At 36.3% G+C, this 21,287-nt stretch overlaps 1 protein-coding gene across 7 annotated transcripts in view; it reads right to left on the bottom strand.

Moving 5' to 3' along the window:
* RAPGEF2 (Rap guanine nucleotide exchange factor 2) overlaps window positions 1-21,287 on the bottom strand; it is a 188,650-nt gene that overhangs the window by 108,605 nt on the left and 58,758 nt on the right. For all 7 annotated transcript variants that reach the window (XM_074866573.1, XM_074866575.1, XM_074866568.1 and 4 more), the window contains 3 exons: window positions 20,393-20,463; window positions 16,793-16,849; window positions 2,236-2,319 (listed from right to left, as the gene is read on the bottom strand). In XM_074866573.1, the coding sequence (XP_074722674.1) occupies window positions 2,236-2,319; window positions 16,793-16,849; window positions 20,393-20,463 (212 nt within the window). The remainder of the gene's footprint in view (window positions 1-2,235; window positions 2,320-16,792; window positions 16,850-20,392; window positions 20,464-21,287) is intronic.

The raw sequence follows: 21,287 nt of genomic DNA on the forward strand, positions 1-21,287 counted from the left end.
TCCAAATTATCTTTAAAAGGCTCTTGAACTTATCACTCCCTGTATGTGTAAGTCGTCAAGTTTAAGCAAACAGTTATCCAGTAACTGCGCTTTGCCCACTTTTGACACTGATCTAGATTTCAAAATACCACCCTATCAGCTTTTTCTGGACAGCAGCCTTTTCAGGAGGTCTCACTTCCTCTTTTCTAGAGGACTATAAAATTTTACTTTAGTATTGCTGCTAATCAGTCTCTTCTGCCCAGTCTGTATATCTGAGCAGCTTACCGTTTCCTTGTGAGCAATTCATTGGCAGCATAAGTAAAGCTGAACAACTTAGTTTTCTTCTTAAGACTTTGTTTTTAAAAAAATAATAATAATAAAAAAATCACTTACTACCCACCAGTATTCCAAATCAGAAATTTAACCTGGGTGGCCTCTCACTTTTCCCAAGTTTCTTATTCATGCATGAGCCCAAGGCTCAGATATTGCAGCTTACACATTTACAAAGTAAAAATCCTGATTAGCCTTATCCTAAACTTAAATAAGGCCCTCATCTACACTTTAATAACCTAGCTTCTGAGCAGAAAGCTTCTCACTAGAATGACTCTGGTTTTGCTCTCCAAAAATACTTTCTATCTTGTATCATTAAAGTTTAAGTTTGCTTTCATGGACTTATGTTATCTTTGTTAATTAACAAATTCTCTCTTGCATTTGCTTCCCAAGACACCAGCTTTGGCAGCTACTTGACTCCATCCACAACTAAGAAACTTTTTCTAACGCCAAATTCCACATTTGCAATTCACCAAGATCTCAGACACTGTCCCGTCCCAGATGTCATTTCTGAATTTCTCCAGGTGAACAGCCTCTAAACACTCTGCTTAGAGTCACAGGACCTGTAATTTTCTGTTCATTCTTCCAGAAAGAATCTCAAGCTCATTGTTTATCTTATTAAATCTCACCTCTCACCAAGTGTCAAAAAATGTCTGAAGCACAAGCATTGTAATTCAAAGGAACAGAAGATTCTTGCCACAGACTATATACAACCACCCTACATTAATTCAGATATCATATATCCCTTCTCCTGGCATCTAAAAGTAGTACTTTCTGTCAGCTTTTTTTCTGGCATTGCCTGTTCATGGATGACATATGGGACAATTTTCTTCCATCTGCCGGAAGCAGGGATCCTATAATCTGTTGTTGTGCTACTTTTTACAATAACCATTTTTGCACCTTTAGCATATACTGTTTGATGGCACATCAAATAAACCATTTTATCAGCAGCACCTGTCCTTTACAGATGCAAGATAATTGCTTACACCAAGAACATGCCACCATCATCAAATGGAAGTCTCAAGACTGGCATTGCTCTCCCACTGAAAGGCAGATTTGAACATCTAATTGTTCATGTACCAACCAACACTAGCTCTGAAGGGGTTTCCCACTGTTTAAAACTGTAAGGAAGTCTCCAGTGCTTTCATTGTCATCATACCATACAGAGATGGGTCATTCTTTCACTCCACCTTTCACAAATTTTATTACCTGCTATTTACTTCAAAGGAGCCTTTTACAGTAGTCTGAATGAGTAGGTATATAGCAGCATTTTCAAGTGATTCTGCTCTGCTTCCACTAAAATGATCAAGCTCAGTCACCTTAGTCTAAAATCCTTGCAGTCATTTGCATTTTTTTCCATAGTTCAAAATAATTAAATTTTTCACTATAGCAATATAAATTTTGAACGTGTCACACTCAAACTTATCGTTTTCCATGTAAAATACCACCCTTCATTGCAAATCCATTTACATGAAGCACAACTTTAAACAGAAATGGCAAAACTGGCAGTAACATGATCTAAGCATATGCTAAAACATGCACTGAAGACTTGTGCACGGTAAGTAAAGCCTCAGGAAAACATCATAAGCTCTAGTGCACTCTGATTTGAAGTTTGATTACTCACAAGAACATATTACTCGGTACTTCATTCAATTTGTCAGGTTTTTGGTGGTTTTATTTTTAAATTGACAGCATTTGCATGACACTTTGGATGTTTGTACGCTGTCCACAATGATGGGCTTTCAATTCTAGCTATGGGCATAAAACAGTTACCACTAGTAAAGCTAGTAAAGGTAGGAAGTGTGTTTATGTATGTACTTCTGTGTTTCATTAAGCATAAGACATTACCTTCTAATTCTAAATATTCTCTACATCTCATGATTTATGTTTAAAATACAAAATGCAGTACATTGATAGCTGACATACCTGCTCCTCGGAAGAAACATAGATTCTTTAATGAAGACTGAACCAGACAGCAGAATATACCAACAGGTACCAATATCATCAGGGCTGGGGGGGGGAAAGAAAAAAAAAAAAGAGGACATAGTTTAAGACACTTGATTTAAGTTACTTATAGCACTACCAAATTTGCAGTACGAAGAACATCAAAGAGGCAAAAATGCTCAAAATTATGGAAGAAAGCCACAGTTCAATCATTTACAAAGCAAGTCCATAAACTATTCTAATTTCCACCTGCAAATATATACATTATTAGAATACCTCATTTCATTTACTTCACTTTTTTAAAAGCATGCATCTATCCATTTACTAACAGCACAAATCCAATGAAATATAATTGAAAGTGATTAAAATGAAGTCAAGCTACAGTAGATGTATTGTGTTCTGTCGAATCCATTACTTTCCTCTTGCTGAAGAGAACTGTAGCATCTTCCCCTCTATAAATAAGGCTTCTTTTACTTATTCTAGCCATTTCCTTCTTCACCCTTTCTTCAAGACAGAAATTTGCCTTTCACCCTCAGTCTGCTTTCCTACAAGGTAAGAGAGCATTGGATACATTTGCAGATCGCAAACCTACATCAAATTTGTTAGCCAACTTTTACTGCTACTATGCGCTGCCCTTTTCATGCCTCTTCCTGGCACAAGAGTAAATTCCCCATAAAAAGGATGTAGAGTTTCTTTTCCCCTCTCTTTATCCTATAGAGGAACCAGATGAGGGCTTTGTCATCCGGGTCCAGTTCTGTAGAATGAGATCTTGCTCCTTGAGTAATATAAAATCCTTTCCATAGGCTTAGACTTTTCTTCGATAAGTTCAAACAATGTTTAGACAGGAAAATAAAATAGTTTAAGGTTACTAGAAATAGCTGCAGTAGAAGTCTTGTGCCATTTCAACAGTCCACACTGAGAATATCTGTACTTTACTTCAGTTTTTACCACTCCTGCTTCTTCCAAAGAAACTCACTAATGGGATTCAAGTACGTCATTATGAACTGCACTAGCATTCTTATCTGAAAACCACATCCCTAGTGACACTAAGAGATGCAGATTACTTAATTAATCTGTAGCACCTTCATTTTTTAAATTACATGTCTCAAGTCTTTAGCAACAATTAGTTCTAACTTCAAGCAAGAACAGCCCACATCTTTTAATGGTGATGACAGCATAGTATTAAAACCCAATCTTAAATCTAAGCAGGCTATGTACATGTTAGCAGCGTGTTTTCCATTTGAAGAACTTCAATTTAAGAAGTACCTACACAGCAGGGTCCTCAAAACAAGAGTGCCATTTCCTCAGCACTCACTGTATTACACTTTCTAAAAGGAAAGCTGAAGTTAGAAAGAGAGGGGGGGAGCTGGCCTAAAACAGCTGAAAGCAAAACAGCAAACCATCCAATCTAAAAACATGCTCCATTTCTATTTTGTACTCTGTACTATAACCATGAGAGAAAGGACAAACATCAGAAACAGGGAGAATTAATAGAGGAAATTGAGGACACACTCTATGACCAAGAACTGACTAAGATGATGCAGCCTGTATTTCTTTTCTATCAGCCTATGACCTGACCAGTGAAGCCACACTAGTCAGCCACACCCACCAGTGAAGACTTAACATCTTCAAAATGAAGACTTAAGGAAATATTTATACTGATTGACACTAGAAAATGAAGCAATAACATGGTGTCACAGTTAAAACAACAAACCATTTTGATTCAACTACATAGTTGAAGTAAATCATTATTTACATAGTTGAAGCTGCCTTTTCTGAAGTGTGCTTCACATGCTTGCTTCTCTCATGGACCTGTATTGCCCTCAAGGTTGTTAGTCTAGAAAAATCAACATTGTACATAAGTACAGAGAACGAGGTTAAAGCAGGTAAGCTCAAGAAAATCATCATGTCAAAGAAATATAATTCTCAAAAGCATAAACATGCACCTGAATTAAGTCACACCTTTAAACACTCTTCCCCCCAGATGAGTCTGAAGTTGACAGGCGTACAACTGGCATTGCTGCTGAACTGCAAGTCTGTTGGGTTTTTTGTTGTTTCTGTTTTTTAACAGATGCCATTCTAAGTACAAATATTCTGTACTAATTAGCACAGTTGAAAGTTTTTAAAATATTTTCAGCAGTGACTACAAACTGATTTCCCAAATTCCTGGGAAGTAATTCTATTAGTATGTCAATAATTTTTCCATGTGCATTACAGTGCATTATATTATCACATAAGTTTTGTGGGGTTGTGGTTTGTTGTGGGTTTTTTTTTTCCTTTTCCTAAAAATTGACAGTTTCACTAAGTCTAAAAGTATAGTCTGATAGCAAAGAACCTCATCTGGGGTCACAGGCTTTATGACACTAAAGCAAAAGTAATTTAGAAGAACTGTTTATACTTCTACAGAAAGTCATTTCCAAGGATAAAGTAAATAAAGCAAAAACAAAAAAAAATATTTAAAACAATAGAAAATATTTTAACTTTTGCAAACCTACTAATATACAAGCTTTTATTTCCCTCCTTTACGAGCTGATGGACTATTTTAAATACTCTGTCAAATCCCCTGTTTGTAAGGGGCTTTAGTTATCTTTTCTCACTGGAGAACTTTTATCTCCAAAGAGAAAGGCAGCCACTGGCTTTCACAAGCACCAGTCAATATGTTCAATACTCAAATTCTTAATGCTACTTTTGAATCTACCTTTGAATCATTTAACAAACAGCTAGAATGATACATTTAACTGCAGTAGTTTAAGTTTTCTTATCTGATCACACACAGCATGACTTGTCACTCAGTTTGATCTTTTTTTGCCAGTTCACAGGTTTATCCACATTCTCTGCAAGTTAGCTCTTCAACAGTTGTTGCTCCTTCTCACTGACCTGTCATGAACATCATACTTTATCCACTTTATATATAATCAAAAGAAGCATCTGGTCATTCGACAGCTGAAAGTGCTGATTAAAAAAATAAATCAAACTTTAGGAATACCATGTGATTGGTTTTATTTTCCTTTTGCTTTATGTGTACTTTGAGAACTGTTCTTATTTTACAGTCATGGTTGAGAATTTCTAAATTCTAAGGTACTTGTATCATGCATATCTACTGAACTCAACTCCTTAACTATCTAAATAAATAAAAAAAAAAATCTTCAATATTCATGTGTCACAGTAGTGAAAGATTGTGGGGTATATTCCCCAAAACACACTGCGTATAATTTTAAACTTTCATTGCCAGACAAAACATCATACCAAAACCAAGACAGTCTTCAAGAGCAAAGAACACTGATCGATTTTCATTCTCTTCGTTTTTACAACTAACATCATCTTAATATAGTCTTGAACAAAACATCTGAAAAAACCCACATGTATAGCAAATACATTCCTTCCTCCAGAACACACATGCTTCTCTCAAAAAAACCCACAAACAAATGAAAGACTGAACTGTTCTTTTCATATGAAAATATATTTAACTCCTGCACTCTCAACACTTACTACACTCTGTTGTTTAGAATTAAGCCTCAACAAAGCCATTTGGCAGCCAGCTTTTGCTAGACAGTACTGTTACAAAAAACACGTGCGATTCTTTCATTTTAAGGATCCTTGGCTTTCCATAATCCTATTCAAACATCAGGTGGCTTTCAATCAAATTTCCATGTTTTCTGTACTACACTTGACATTTGTTCATCAACAATGTATTTGCATTCTTTAGGACTTTTGTGCCTGTAATGAAGGACAGAAGGAGCCTATACTGAACTACAAAAGCACTTCTTCAAGCCATCTGAGGACTCATGCAAATACCATTTTACCCAATGTAGAATACTCACATTTGAAAGGTTTTATTTGCAATCGCATTTTACACTTTGTTTTTAAACATCAAAATTGAATTCTAGAGAATAAATCTAAACCTAATTATGGTGTTTTCTTTCACTGATAGAATACTGCCTACCACTGGCAGCCCACAGAGGTATCTAGAAACTGCGTTTGTCCTCCTAAAGAGGTTTCTGCTGTCAAAGAGATGACAGACAACGAATTGTGCTTAAAAGGGTTCTTTTGTGGACAGAATACATCCCTGACTGGGTTTGCAGGAGGGTATTAACTCCATGTAAGCACTTCATCCAGAATTAGCTGAAGCAGGATGGATGCTAATAGCTTCCCCTCCAAAATCATCCTTAGAGGGAGATGGGGCAGGGGGGTTTGGCCTAGGGACAGTTGAGGGGAGAGTCCATTAGCAGCTGTCAGTCAAACTGGTGTAGAAGGAAAATACATTTGCTTAGGTAAGATCTTTCCAACGACTAGTTTTTTATGGGTGCCACTACTGCCACCACCACCACTGAAGCAGCAGCTGTCAGACACTAGGAGACTGGAACTGCAGTGAACAATCCACATCAGGCTGAAAGCAAAGCTCACCCAACCCAAGCAAACAGCACTTCTGCCCAGTTTTGAGCTACTCTCCCCACTCTCCCCCTCCAGTCTTGCAAGGCTGCATCCACAGCAAGAGTGGAAATACTTGAAATCAGTATTTATTGGCACATGTACATTTCCAAGCAGGCATTCACAGATGATCTTTGCGGGCAAGAAATTACTTTATCTGTTGGCCTTAAGTGACAGACTACCTTGCTTCAAATACGTAAACCTGGTGGGGTTTTCTTCAGGGTTTTTTTGGGTTGTTTGGGTTTTGTTTGTTTTGTTTCCAGCTTATCTGCTGTTCTTAATACTCATCTGGATGAAACTCAGGACTGTTAAAGTTATATTGCCTACCAAATGCAGTGCAGCTATACACTTTCCTGTTACAGAAGCCAAGATTTATTACCAAGAAAGTAAGATGGCAGAGGCAATTTTTCCTGCAGAGAATCAGAACTAAGTAAACCCAGAAGTCACACATTAAGGGGCAGTCAGAAGAACAAAATCAATACGTGCAGTCATTCTGTCCCAGCTATATTAAAGCCAGCAAAAGCCCCAGTGAAGCCTTGGTGACACAACTTTCCATCCATCCTTTACAGAACCAACAGGACTATGGCCAGATTCAAGATGCCAGCTGCACTACAACTGTAACTTGTGATAACACACTAGGATTGGACTAATGCCATATGTCTACATGCACTCAAAGCATTTGACTACAGTGCAGAAGAAAGCGCCTAAAGAGTAAGAGCAGCAAGAAATCTTTGCAGAAGATAGGATTTGTATTCTGTGAAGACACTACAAAAGGACTCAGGTACTAAGATTTAACATTCTTCTCTTGTAACTACTACTATGATAGAGCTACCTACTGATAAAAGTTTTCAGAATACTCAGGTTCTAGCAGCAAACTGAAAAGTGCAAAACTGAAAGCCAATACCAAAACAGTCACAAATATGCAGACTTTATTCATAATCTGCGCTTAAGTTAGTTGTACAAAATTTAAATAAAGCTACTTTAAATCTTGACTCTTGTGTTATAGCACTTCTGAGAGCAGGGGATTTCCTGAGGAATCTATATTTAATTTCCCAGAATGCAAGACAGCTTGATTTATGGGAATCCAGGAGCTAGAAACGGAAATCCAGACACTGGATTGCGATGCCTTCCCATTGCATTTCCTTCCCCAGCTTCCTTGACATATTCCTTTTACACAAAAACCTGCAGCCAGACAGCACACTTCTCTGCTTTGAAAATGACACAAAAACCTGAAGACAGAACTTCGCAAACTGCATAGCTGTCACTCTAAATGTTCTGTTTAGAAACTTCAGTTACATAATTATGCAGTAGCTTACGATGACATCACCAGGCTGTCACTGCTGATAAGGTTAGACAGCATTTTCAGACTTGAGTCTTCACATATTCTAGCATATGACTGTTCTTTGAGACCTCAGAGGTACTCAAATTTCAAAAATCAGGAAGTGTTTATAAATCTCCAGACTGCCAAGATCCAAGAAGTTTGCAGGCTTTCTCAAAGTCTTCAGCACTTGTATCAAACTCTTCATGGTGTGAGCTATTTATTCCACTGGAAGGGGCAGCTTCTTATCCCCAGACCCCCAACTAGCTACACAGACACTACTTAAAACTGAAGTTTTATTTTCTAATTACAATTATTTTATTTTGATTTAAAGCAATCTGCAGCACTTGTTCGCCAGGCTTGTAACTATAAATCTGAATCAATATTAACAGCATATCAAAGAAGTTATGTACAAAAATTAACTTGTTTCAATACGTGTCCCCCACATGTACTGATCTATAAGGCATCTGTCTACAGTAGCACAGGTAGTCCAATTTTAGCTTTCAGATTTCCTGAGCACATAAGATGCTGAAAAGCCTTCCAATATATTCAACTACAATAAAGATTTAAGTCAACCTGTTAAAAGACCCAATAAATCTCAAGTACCTACACCATCTGTAGTGTCTTCCTCTATCCTAACAAGTCCTGATGCATCACTTTTCATTAAAACTTCTTTAGAAATAGCTACATTTTAACAAGAGCAATCCATTTAATTCTCATTCTTCACCAAGATACAGCACTACTAAAACCTCTGAATTCCATATCATATTCAGCACATGCTTACCTGTGTGCATTTGGTTCAACTGAGATAATGAACATGATAAACATGTACAGTGGCAAGAATTTGCAGGTGTTTGTGATAACTGCTGTCAAACATGCTTATTTCTGTCAAATAAGAGATCACTTCAGTGCAAAATTCAGCATCTGGACTTGAAAGCACATGTTAAAACAGAAGTCTTTGCTGCTCTGACCACCTTTTGGTTATTGGTTTCTCAGTCTGCTCCTTTAAGACAGCACTAGAAAAAAGCTAAGCAGTATGCAGGTCTCAATGGAAACAAGCATGGAAATGGCTTCCATATAATTACTGCTTTATTCCTTTTGCAGGAGATGTGTCTATCCTGAGACATAAACAGAGGTGTCATTCATTCTCCCTCCAACACTGGACTGGATGGTCCAGCAACACCAGATGCTGGAATGACCCCTAACATAAGTCAAGTATCAGCATCCAGAATTACTTTCCAATTCAGAGGTATTTCCACGCTACTTCATAAAAAAGTCATGAAATTGTTAAGAACAATTTCTTAGTTGTAGAAGAGCTAGTTAGAATTATTGTCTCCATAAATCATTAAAATTCAACCACTAAAGGATTCATTCAAGACTTACATTTAAACTGGTTATAGTACCATTCCTACAAACTATAACATTTGTAACTGCTTTGATAAAAGAACTTATATGACAAACCAAGATGTACCTAGCAGATTACATTTTCATTAAATCATACTCAATGTTGTTGAAAGTTGAGTAAATTTCAGAAAGTAAACACAAAATAATTCAGAACAGACATTGTTCATGCTCCCATATCTCTACTTGAGAGGAACAGAAACAATGAAAATTTGACATGTCAGAACTGAGACCTCTTTCAGGCATTTAAGCACTACACAAGAAGAAATTAGAAACAACCTTGTCTGCAAGCTTATGCTCCATAGGATATTGTTTCAGCAGATTAATCTGTCTGTTCCTCTCTGTTCATTTTGGTTATCCTCTGTATGCAGAAAGCTATAGGTAGTTATTGTTTAGTTGAATAACCATTGCCACAATTAAACATTAGCCCTGAAGTGCCTTGGGATGTCAAACATGTCTTTAGATTTAACGATACTTTCAGGTAGATATCTCCTTGCCTGAAGATCCTGCCCACTAGCACTGTATTGTTGTAACAGAATAACCAGAAAACAGTTTACTCGTATTGTCAGCACTGTCTATAACCCTCCTTTAATAAGCTAGTTAAGCAGTTACGGACATCTGCCAAAGCATTTTAGATGCTCTTGATGACCTTAAGAGGTATACCCCAAACACAGAAGTAAAGCAGATTGGGTACTTAATGCATCAGTCACAATTTTCAAACACTTTTTTTTAAATGAACAGATTAAAGTTACATTTATTCTTATTCCTAATCTTCACGCTAAATGTAAGAAAAAGTTAAAATATATCCCATAATTACACTAATAACTCAGAATTTAGAACCTCTAATTTTCACTGAACAGGCATCTTAGAGTGCTTTATTTCAACTGATGTCCATGATTATCTTTTAATAGTGGCCACAAGATGAAAACTGGTGTCTTCTCTCCTGGTAGCAAGAGTGGGAAATAAAGAATGAACTGCAGGAAACAATTCCTTAATATTCATGAAAACAAATAATCAAAAGTATGTTTTTCTTTAGAGTATTTATTTGTATTCTTTTTCACTTCTGAAATAAAATCATTAAAATAAAATAGAAAATTCAGTCAAATCAGAGATTATTGCAGTGTCAGTAACATGTGTCAGTCTCAGACAGCTGATTAAACAGGCAATCAATAAATACATTATGCAAATATACATTTGCAAGCTAATTGACCTATTGTCATTGAAGTCTTGGTATTAAACTTGTACATCAAATTAGCCCTTAATATCAGAAGAGAAATTCAGAACAAAAAAAAAAAAATTAGTTTCCTAAATCATCAGGAAAACAATGACAGAAGTAGTAAAATAAAATTATTTCCCATACAAAATACTCTGAGGTCAATCAAGACATACAGTTCTGCTATTAAATCTTATACCTTTCTAATGTTTCTCCAAAATCAAAGCTTTTATTCTCAAAATTACAACAACAACAAAAACATGATAGGTTTTAGTGAAACATTTACAGTAAAGAAGGTGCAAATTAAAATCCTCTCAAAAAACCCTTACTTTGGTCTTCATTCAAATAAGTCTCAAAATCAGGTCAAACAATAACACAGAAATTTGGAACTGGCTATGCAAAGCCAACAGACTGTAACATTGATCACTGACACTATTAAGCAGCCTTGATTCAGTGTCTGCTTATACAGAGCTGACTGCCATGTCCTTGAACGTATTTGTTTTAATGATACACATTGCCTAAAAAATTCCCCACAGAAAATGTATCCACAACACAACACATGAATTCAGGTTCCTGATCTACTGCAGTGCAGAACTGGCAGTATCCCAACACTACTTTGGCAACTGCCCGGCTATCAGAAGGTGCAATAGACCTTTAGGAATACCTTAAGGAGAAGGAAAAGAAAAAAAAAAAAAAAAAAAGAAAGAAGAGGCCAGCCCTGCTGCAGCAGTTCTTTGCATTATTAAATATACTACTGTCTGACTTCCACAGAAACCTATGGATACATAAGCAGAATGAATATATATTGCCTGCAGATGTCTACCTGAAAATTCAGATACTGACCCAGAGAGATGCTTCAAACAGACATGTTCTGAGTTTAGTGTGTATTCAGAGCATTTTAAGTAATTTTCAAAGTCTCATATTTCTATAAGAGCAAGGAAGAAATCTCATATAGGGGCTCTCTGAAGTCAAGAGCGTTCAGTAAACAAGGACAGTAAATTCAGATGTGACCTAAGCCTCCAAATACAGGTGCATTCTGTCCAAAAAAAAAATTCTGGTTAAAAGTAAGATATTAAAGAATACCAGAGAATAATTTAACTGACAACTCAGAATATCACTAGTGGAAACGTCAGTTTGTTCCTCATACACTTCTCTAGCAATTCCTTTCTGCAGTGTTTTAAGTTTTATATCTATAAGAGATATATATATAGCTATAGATCACATACATCATACCTCTACAGAATAATTTGTTTTTATGATACCACCATCACAAAACTTCTTGAACACGTATAGAACATAAAAACATTCCTTCGTAACACAAATGTATGCATCAAAACACAAATTTCAGTGAGGTAGGTCTCAGCATAGCTGTTCAGTTTAAAAATCATGCACCAATAGCTAAAGAAGCAACTTTTAGCTCATTTTTGTCACACTTCCTTGCACAATCAAGTCAGGCTATGCAAAAACGTACGGCAACTTTGGCATCACTTTTTGTTGTTTTGTACGCACTGCAATACATTACTGGGCAATACATTACTGTGAAAGAACGATGAATTTACTAAATGTCACTTTTATTGTAGGGCTTAAAGTTTGACTCAGATTCTCACTCTTAAAGACTACTCAAAGATCCATTTCTCACCTGTCCTTGCGCAAAACTACTGTACATTAATTACATAGACCTACAGCTGCAAATAAAACTACAGCTTAGCCATTTAGCTCAGACACTCCCAGACGCTTTACAGCTACATCCAAAATCCCTACTTGACTTTTTGTGTAATGCACAGTACCTGGACAGATGACAGTACAGACAAGCATCCTCCTGAGGAAGCTCTGCAAGTTCACTGCCAGCCACTGCCCTGAGTCTCCCCAATGCCTTCAGGCGATCCTCTAACACAACCTGTCTCAAAGCTATGCAAAGCCAATTCCCTCCAGCATTTTTCAGACATTCTGCTCTACCTCATGAAAGACGCTGACAGTTTCATCTAAGAACACTATAAGTATTCGAGTAGCAACCAAGAAGTTGTGCTCCTTTATTTCCTTCATTTCCAGATTTCATTCATTTCGGGCTTTGACAGCTGGGCCAAGCCAGCTCTGGAGAAGGCCACATGGCTAGTCCAAAACAAACAGGTTTGGGTCTTGTGATTTGCCACAGTGATGTAACTCAGAAAACTTTGTTAAGACTGGATTACAGCTACTGGACCTGAGAATTTAGTTCTGACCATGGAAAAAAGACAAAAGACCAGTTGAAATTATGTTTCTTCATCCTTTTCACAGCCTTCTCTGCTTCTCATCCCCTTTTCTCTCCCCACCATATAAGCAGTACAGTCTTAACACAAGTGGATGTTTTTCATCCCAGATGGCATGACAAGCAGGGAATGAGGAAAAAAGCAAGACAAAATGTAATGTACAAATACAGCTATTTATTATACATTCTGCCTACCATAATCAGTAATTTAGAAACTAAATAGATTGCTGTTCCTCATTTCAGCTGTGGACACTGACTGTACTAATAACTCAGTTTTACAATGTAACATTTTTTTCTCTCCAATCTCCAGTTTATATGTACGCCTTCTACTTACTTTTTCACAATATAGTTCTGTGAAAACACCGAATTTCATTAAAACACAGAAGGCTGCACAACTGAATGACATAAAAGCACACAAACATGTTGACATTAGATAAGAGCTTTTTCCAACCATAGACATTAACACTAAAATTTAGTTCAAGATGTCCAAGAGATAACTACTCTTTCTTTAAACACTTGTCCTTTTCTATGAATCAATGCAATCAAAACCGGTAGCATACTACTGAAGTGCTACAAACAGAAAACTGTTACCGATAAGAGCTTAAATTCAAAATATGTGTCTTGCAATCTTCTCAGTAGGGACATGTGGGAGGTAGGAGCATATATCCGATCAGGCTTTCATTGTAAGGTTCTCTAAAAAACTAAAACACACTTTACAACAACCTGGGTTCAGGTTTCCTTTGTATTTTTTAAAAAAATATTATAAGCAGCAGCAAATAGTTCCAGGTTCAATTGCTCAGAAACTAAAGGGAATGTGATCAGAAAAACACATTGTGCTACAGCATGGCAATCCATAAACACATGAGGTTTTATTACTAAAAGACTTTGGACAGCAGGTCATCAAAACTTCAAATATTTTCTGCCAATCCAATATCTTTAGAGAAGAAAATAATGGAAGCTTAAACACACACAAGACTTCCTTACAGAAAGAGTAAGCCACATCACCGCTGCATACAGACAGAAATATCAAACAGCATGGCTGAAAAGCATATACAGCTGAGCCTCTCTATGACCAATGAGAGGAAAAAGACATGCTTTTTTCATTAGTGACATATTCATTTACTTATATGAAAAAAAATTATTGCCAAAGATTCCTTTCTGCCATCATAGCAAACATTTAATTTTTGATCTGAAAAATTTTGTTCATCTATCAGGATGTATACACACCCTCTACAAATCTGCTAAAACTTTGGTTTCCAAAAAAAATGCTAATTAGAAGCTTACTGTTAGAAACGTCAAGAATGACTATTATGCAGATATGAAGAAAGGACTAATTTTCTTCCTTTGAACTACTAATAAAATATATATCAAGTGACCAAAATCTTTCAGTAGATTTGAATAAAGGTAGCGGCTAAAAAAAAAAATCAGGTATGTGTCAAGTAAACTTCTATTCTGAAATTTTGCCTTGCAGGTTTTAAGACCTTTTATCATTAACTTCCCATCAAATGAAAGTAGTAAGATGACTGGCAAATGAAGAATAACTCGAGCTGAACTGCCACTTTTAATAACCCAGTTTCCATTTAAACAGTGAAATGGCCGTAGGGTTTGAGAATTTGTCACTACAATGTACACCCGCTGATAGTAAAGTAAATGCAGATGAGATGAGCCAATTTTAAACAATGTGCTCCATTTTATGCCTTTGGTCATAATAAAAAAAACCCTATAGAGATACTATGGAGATTAACAACTTTTTTTAAAAAATGGAGAATAAAAAAATTACTGTGTTTGTACTGAATGCGAATAATTTTTGGCATTGCATACATGCAATAGAAATTTACCTTTTTATAAGTACAGCTGACAGTGCAGATAGGAACAAAATTTTCACAATGAAAAAGTTTTGATCAAATAAACAGAGTAACAGTATTAGTTTTTATGTTAGCATTTAGAGATAAAGATTTAGCTTATCGGCATTGAGACATTAAGTTGTGCCTCAGGGAGGTCACATACACAGGTCAATTAACAGCTCCAACAGTTGCAGCTATTTTAATAGATTTTTCTAATGAACACAAAAGATTAGCACCCAATTTCAGATTTCAGTGCAAGTCATACCATTGCTGGGGAAAACTTAATGTGATGAGGTTTTTTTTGTTGTGGGTTTTTTTTTGTTTTGTTTGGTTTTGGTTTTTTTTTTTTTTTAAACCTTAGCCTTCATGACCAAAGTAAGACCTTCAAGTGATAAATTCTGGCATGTTTAATAAAAAAAGTGACCAGGTTTTATGCTCCAAGCTCATATCCTATAGCTTATAACTGAGTGGATTGATTCTAACCTGGCTATCACACTGCTTATCTCCTACAGGACTCAAAATTTTCTTCCAAACACGTACATTGCAAAATTGGAATTATGTTTTTTAGAAGAATACATCTTCAATGCAAATGCTGAATTTGTGAAACAGAAAAAAAAAAAGATTCCTCCAAGTTCATTGTCCTAAAAATAGAATACTGAAATTAGACTGCAGGTGCCACAGGATTTTCTTGCCAAGTAGATCTCAAATTTTTCTTTAAAATAAAATGTAAAGCTACAACTCAGAGTAACAACAGAACATATATTTCTGGCTTCAAAATATTGAATTTTAAATTTTTTTTCTAAATAAAAAAAATATTCAGTGTTAACTTTAAGGTTTAGCATATTAAACATTAAATCAGAGATGTGAAATGCTAGAGTGAGCACATTTTGCATTAGCATCTGTATCCAGAAACTGCCCAACTGCCCATTAAATCTACTGAATAAATCATGGCGGAAAAAGTGTCAAGAAGTAAATAGGAATGACAGGCAAACAACCGAAGTAAGATTGAAGTCACGTGAAAGGAGTGACAAAGGAAATCAGTGCAAAAGAATGGCAAAAAGCACTTCAAGTTAACCCAGATTTCACAGTTTTTTGTTTGTGCATTTTATTTTCTCAGGCATGTATTTCCTGGTAACTCTTGCCTGCCTTGACTATATGAATAACTAGCAGCCTTGATTCATTCAGCATATAATTCAAATTTCAACCAACAGTTGGAATGAGCCAACATATTGGATCTAAACAAAAACTCTAGTCCACAAAATGGACACAAACCAACTGCCTAGAAAAGAACAAATCACCAGCACAATGGTCACTAGCAAATTAGTCTGTAAAATGAATAAAGATTATATTGGTCTAATTAAAATTATCTATCCACCTACAGATTTTGACCTTGTGCATTTCCCATACGTAACCGATTACTGGGTTTCATTAGCCATTACTTTAACTTTGCTGAATGGTCAAGGCTTAGCATTAAAGCTTGTTCGATCACATCTTCCTCCTCATGGTCAATACAGGAAAAAATTACACATGTATAAAAGAAGGCATACAGCTCCATTCTTTGTTTGCTTAAATGTTCAAATAATATCAGACAACCCAGAAAAATCTGCATTTAGAGTCTGGTTTAGGGGCAGTAAGTGAAAATCTGATAAACCTTTTGTTTCAATAAGTTGCTTGCATAAACGAAGCAATTGCAGTCCTCCGATCTCTACTGTAAATCTGAGCTGACATTAGATCACATCCCTGCTAATTATAAGCCGTGTTAGAGATATCGATTTGGCACCTCTGGCACAAAAAGCTGGTCGCTGCTACTTTGACAAAATTGAAGTGAGACTAAATGACAACTTACATCCCACATCCCCTAATTCCATATAATCTCACTGGTTACAAAAATTAATACAACACACATCACCAAGCAAGAGTCACTGTTGGCTCCCTCCCTGGCATTAGCAAATTTCTGCATTGTTTGACAATGAAAATGAAGTGGCTCATTTATGTTTACAGGCTGTGTGCTGGGCAAGGGAGTTGGCATTAAACACTGTTCTTAACATGAATTCTTTGACCATCACACGAAAGGAAGCAGAAATACTTACTAGTACAGAACTTCATTTGCTTCGTGCCTTTCATATCTAACGGTTTCACACATCAGTCTGAAAGAGAAGGAAAGAAGTCATTTTTAATTATGATTCTTATCAGTGTCACAAAGACTTCGCTTTCTAAAGTTAGTCAGCATTTCCATGTTTGCCTCCAGCACTTACAGAATCTATCAATTTAAAGCTAAACTGATTTTTAATTTAAGAGAACAAACTGTTAAATCTAAGCATTAAAGTTATTAGTTCATCCAAGATCAGATTTGATTTAGGACACTAGATGTAATTGCCCCCATCAAAAAAACCTCTATAAAATGAGTAAAATGATACTGATCTCATTTTATAAAGTGATCTGATAAAGTAAGTTGCTTTATAAGGAAATGGATGGAAATTTATGATATGTAACACTAATAAGAGATACGACATAAAAACTGCTCCCTTTTTCAAGCCAGGCCCAATAAATAAAACAAGAAATTATGTTGCATGGTAAATCGATGCTTCATGTTTTGCTAGAATTCAGCAAGTTAAAAATTACCATGAGATTTTAATGCTGAAATCCCAGAAGGCTCAAAGTGGAGAGAATTTCCTGCAAGAAAATCCTCTGTCTAGAGGGGAGGATTAAAGCACTTTCGCATTCACTGTCTGCCTGACAAATGTGGCATAATAGAGAGCAACTATAACAGAACTTACCACATATTAGGAAATATAATGTTAACTTGGTGTAAAAGATTGTCTTAAGGAAATGGACCCTGTAAATTACTGGTGGGGTGGGAAGGAAACAACCCTCACCGCCTCCCTTGGACTTTCTATGGCTCTGAAGCAGACTGCAAACACCAAGGCTATTTGACAGACAGTCAGACAGAGATTTGCCTAAGAGGCTCATGTGAACATTCAAATGAGGAACTATATTTAATTTTGGGAAAGAAGTTATCATTCCTCACGGGATCAGTCATCAGAACGTCAGTGCACCAATGACTGGCTGCCCACAATGATATCCTAAGCAGACAAAAATGCTCAAGAATTCCTGCTCAGGCAAAAAGTCTCAAAAAAGTTGATCTGAAGCCTGGAAGCATTGATCTGGGTTTGATGTGACATTTAAAAGGCTTCCTATTGCCATTTCCCATCATTTCCAAATCACTCATTTCAATAACCAAGAGGCTGCTACAAAAGTTACCTTAGCCCTCATCTTTCAGGATTTTACTTATTAATTCAGCCCACTAAGAAATAATGCTTTTTCTAACCAGATGTGGCAGTCTTATAGTGGTAAACTGATTATTTATAAACTGTTAATAGAAAACTGAGGCCTTAATTCTATTTGCTCAAAGAAAAAAAAAAAATTATTCAAGTTTTACTACCATGGCCTTTCCCCCACCCCAGTATTTTAGATCTACTCTTTGAACCATCTCTGAGAGCTTTTCTTATAGTCAATGTCTGTATTGTATATAATTATTATGTATCATATATCAATTTCAGTTAATGAAAAATCTTGCTTCCTGGCACAGCAAAAAATTTTTCGAACCACAGAACCTTCTCTTTTTCAGACACTACTCCCCACCATAAAATCATGCCTTGCCAAAAACCTTGTAGACACCAAAAAAGCTACAGTCTGCTTCTACCTCCTGGGTCCTCATTTTCTCTCTCTGATCCTCTGTTTTGAGAGGGAAGGGGAGAGCGGACATGAGGTTACTGCTGAGAAGATACCAGAAGAAAAGTCATTGCTAACAGTCAGATTTAAAAATTAAAATACTGCTCAAGGATAGTCTGTGCCCTACTGGTCTGAAATGATGCTGGGCAATGGGCCATCTAAGAGTAGGAGTTATAGGAAACAGAATCACTTTAACAAGCAAGTTTTGTTCCCCTCTGAATTGGGAGAAAAGGAAGTACATTCTTGATAAAGTCATGCAACCTTACCACTGGCACTCTCTGTTTTACAGTGTTTTGGTCCTGTTATTAGGACAGTAATAGGGAAGAAAATGCCTCTTACAGAAGGTAGTCAAGTGTTTCAATTCTTGTGTTAAACTGGAACAGTTAGAAATTACAGTGACCAAGTAGTACAAACCAGACTGCTTCCTCAAATATTTGAAAAATTTGATTAGTTCTTATCAATACTGGTGTCTAATTTTTGCTCAAACGTGATCTTTGTCTGCTTCCTAAGCAAATAATAAATTCAAGATGAGATCATCAGCAAGCCATAATGTAAGCTATTCACTACTAGAGGCTATATTTAATACACTAGTTTTTAATGCATCTCAGAGGTTTTTGTGGCATCCCACTGCCACAAGAAATGTTGTATCCTAAAGGATACTATAAAAGCTTTCTGTCCCACATTTGCCAGGAGCCCAGCCTTTTCCATGTATGGCACTGTAAACAGAAGCTCTCTTCTAGGAATTCGCTCTGCTGGGAGAGCAAGTTCCACACATTCCTCAACAGGAGCCTCATTCTGCACAGGAAGCCAAGCAGCACACATCAACATACCACGCTACCATATGTGCACACTTTGATCTTTGTAAACAGTTAACATCAGTTCAACTCCAGCTACGCGAAAGTTGATGTGCTAAAAGTCTTGCATATAACAGCATAACACAAAATACTTTAACTGAATGGGATCGTGGCCTCCTTCCAAAGCAGAAGTAATTACAAAGACTCCTTTGAAGTTAACATTCACATTGCAAAATGTGTCTTGAGCACTCTGGGAGAAACAAAACCCCACCTTTTATTTTCTCCAAATTACAGAATATTGGTTTGGGAATATGGACTCTGACAGAGTGACAAAGCAAAAGAGGCCAGAAATTAGAACTTAAATCAGCATTAATCAAGTCAAAGTTGCTTCAGCATCTTCAGATGTGGCAAGTGTCGGCAAACCCCAGGACTGAAAATACCAGTAATTCACCCTCTCTCCCCATATAGCACACGGGAGATGTGCTGGCCTCCTTCTGTATCTGCCAGCCTCACACCAATGTCCAAATACCGTTAGAAACCTCTGCTGCAAGATGCTTATGTGAAGACAACTGAAACAATTACCTGAAGATCAAACACACACAAGTCTTTACAAAAGATAGGAAGTTCATCTGGAAGTTTTTACTTGAATTTATTTTCTTCATGAAGCATTTTAATAAAAAAATATGTGGATGACATTAGTAGTTTTTTACTAAGTATCCTTTGCATGTGTAGTACATAATTTGTCTAAAACTTCCACACAAAAGCAAGCATAAACTGAAACAGAAGCTGAATAAAAGGCTCTGCTTATTATGTTACATAAATTATTATTATGTTACATAAATTATTTGGACTATATAATGACTTTCATTCAGGACTGGAACTTGTACTCTGTATGTACAGCATTTACTTCTAGTTCAAAAGTTTGAGAAGAAAGCAAACACACCCATAACAGAAATCAGAAGGAACAAATAGGGATACAGATAGGCACACATACAAGGAGAAAGCATTTAGGACAATAAAGAAGGAAAGAAATGGATGCAGTGACAGCCAGCTTTTCAGTTTGAGGTAGGGTACACAAGAGTAGCGTATAGTTATCAAACCTACTGTTCCTTTGCTTTGTTAGTGCATTAACATATATGTATTCTTAATGATAAAGTATCATACCTTAGTTGATGCTCTCTCAGATTAGACAAGGCTTCCATTCCGTGTAAATAGGAATACACAATCTCCAAATCCTACAAACATAAGGAAAACATTATTAGAATTCTCAATTTGGTACAAGCTGCTAAAATACTGTTTTTGCAAAGCATCTCCTAATAGGTGCACAGCATGAATATTTGAAATAATGCATTCACAAGAGATTAAAGGCAAATTGCAGGAATACCTTTGATTATACATCAGAACCTGACATGGGGAAGAATGATGGCATGTTCACATTGGAAAATACAAACACAGAAACCTTTCTGCTTTTGCGGTCAGTACCTATGCCCAGGAAACAAGCCTGGTCCAGAATTCCAGTGAGCTGCTTTGCAACTACCAACGTGCATCTTCTTAATGCTAACGTACCCAAAAGCCTTCATTTATTTTGTAAAGCTTGGTCTTTTCATGTTCAGGGAAAAAGGTACAAACCAGCTTAACAAAATACTCCATTGTACATAAATATTTGTAAAATTGTATCCTCTTCAAATGTAAGGTAAACCACAAGCTTAAACGAGAAAAAAAAAAGTTGGCATGAGATAATAAAAAAATCATAAATACAATCCTAGTTACATGGCAAAGTGTTTCATTTAACCATTGTGGACCTCCAATATCCAGCTCACAAAACAACATTAATAAAGATATGAAAACAACATCCAAGACTAAAGCTTCCTAAGATGCAACTATGGAAACACTAATGTCAGTCTAGAGGCTTTGCTAATGTTATACTTAAAATCACTACAGCACTTAAGAAAAAACTTCAGTGCAGCCCACAAATTCTAGGGTTATTTAACTTTGGCTCATGGATTTGATGCTGTTACATTGTCCTTTTTTTTTTTTTTTTTCTAATGTGCTAGTTAAG

This window comes from Strix uralensis, chromosome 4 (genome assembly GCF_047716275.1).
Source record: "Strix uralensis isolate ZFMK-TIS-50842 chromosome 4, bStrUra1, whole genome shotgun sequence".
NCBI lineage: Eukaryota > Metazoa > Chordata > Aves > Strigiformes > Strigidae > Strix > Strix uralensis.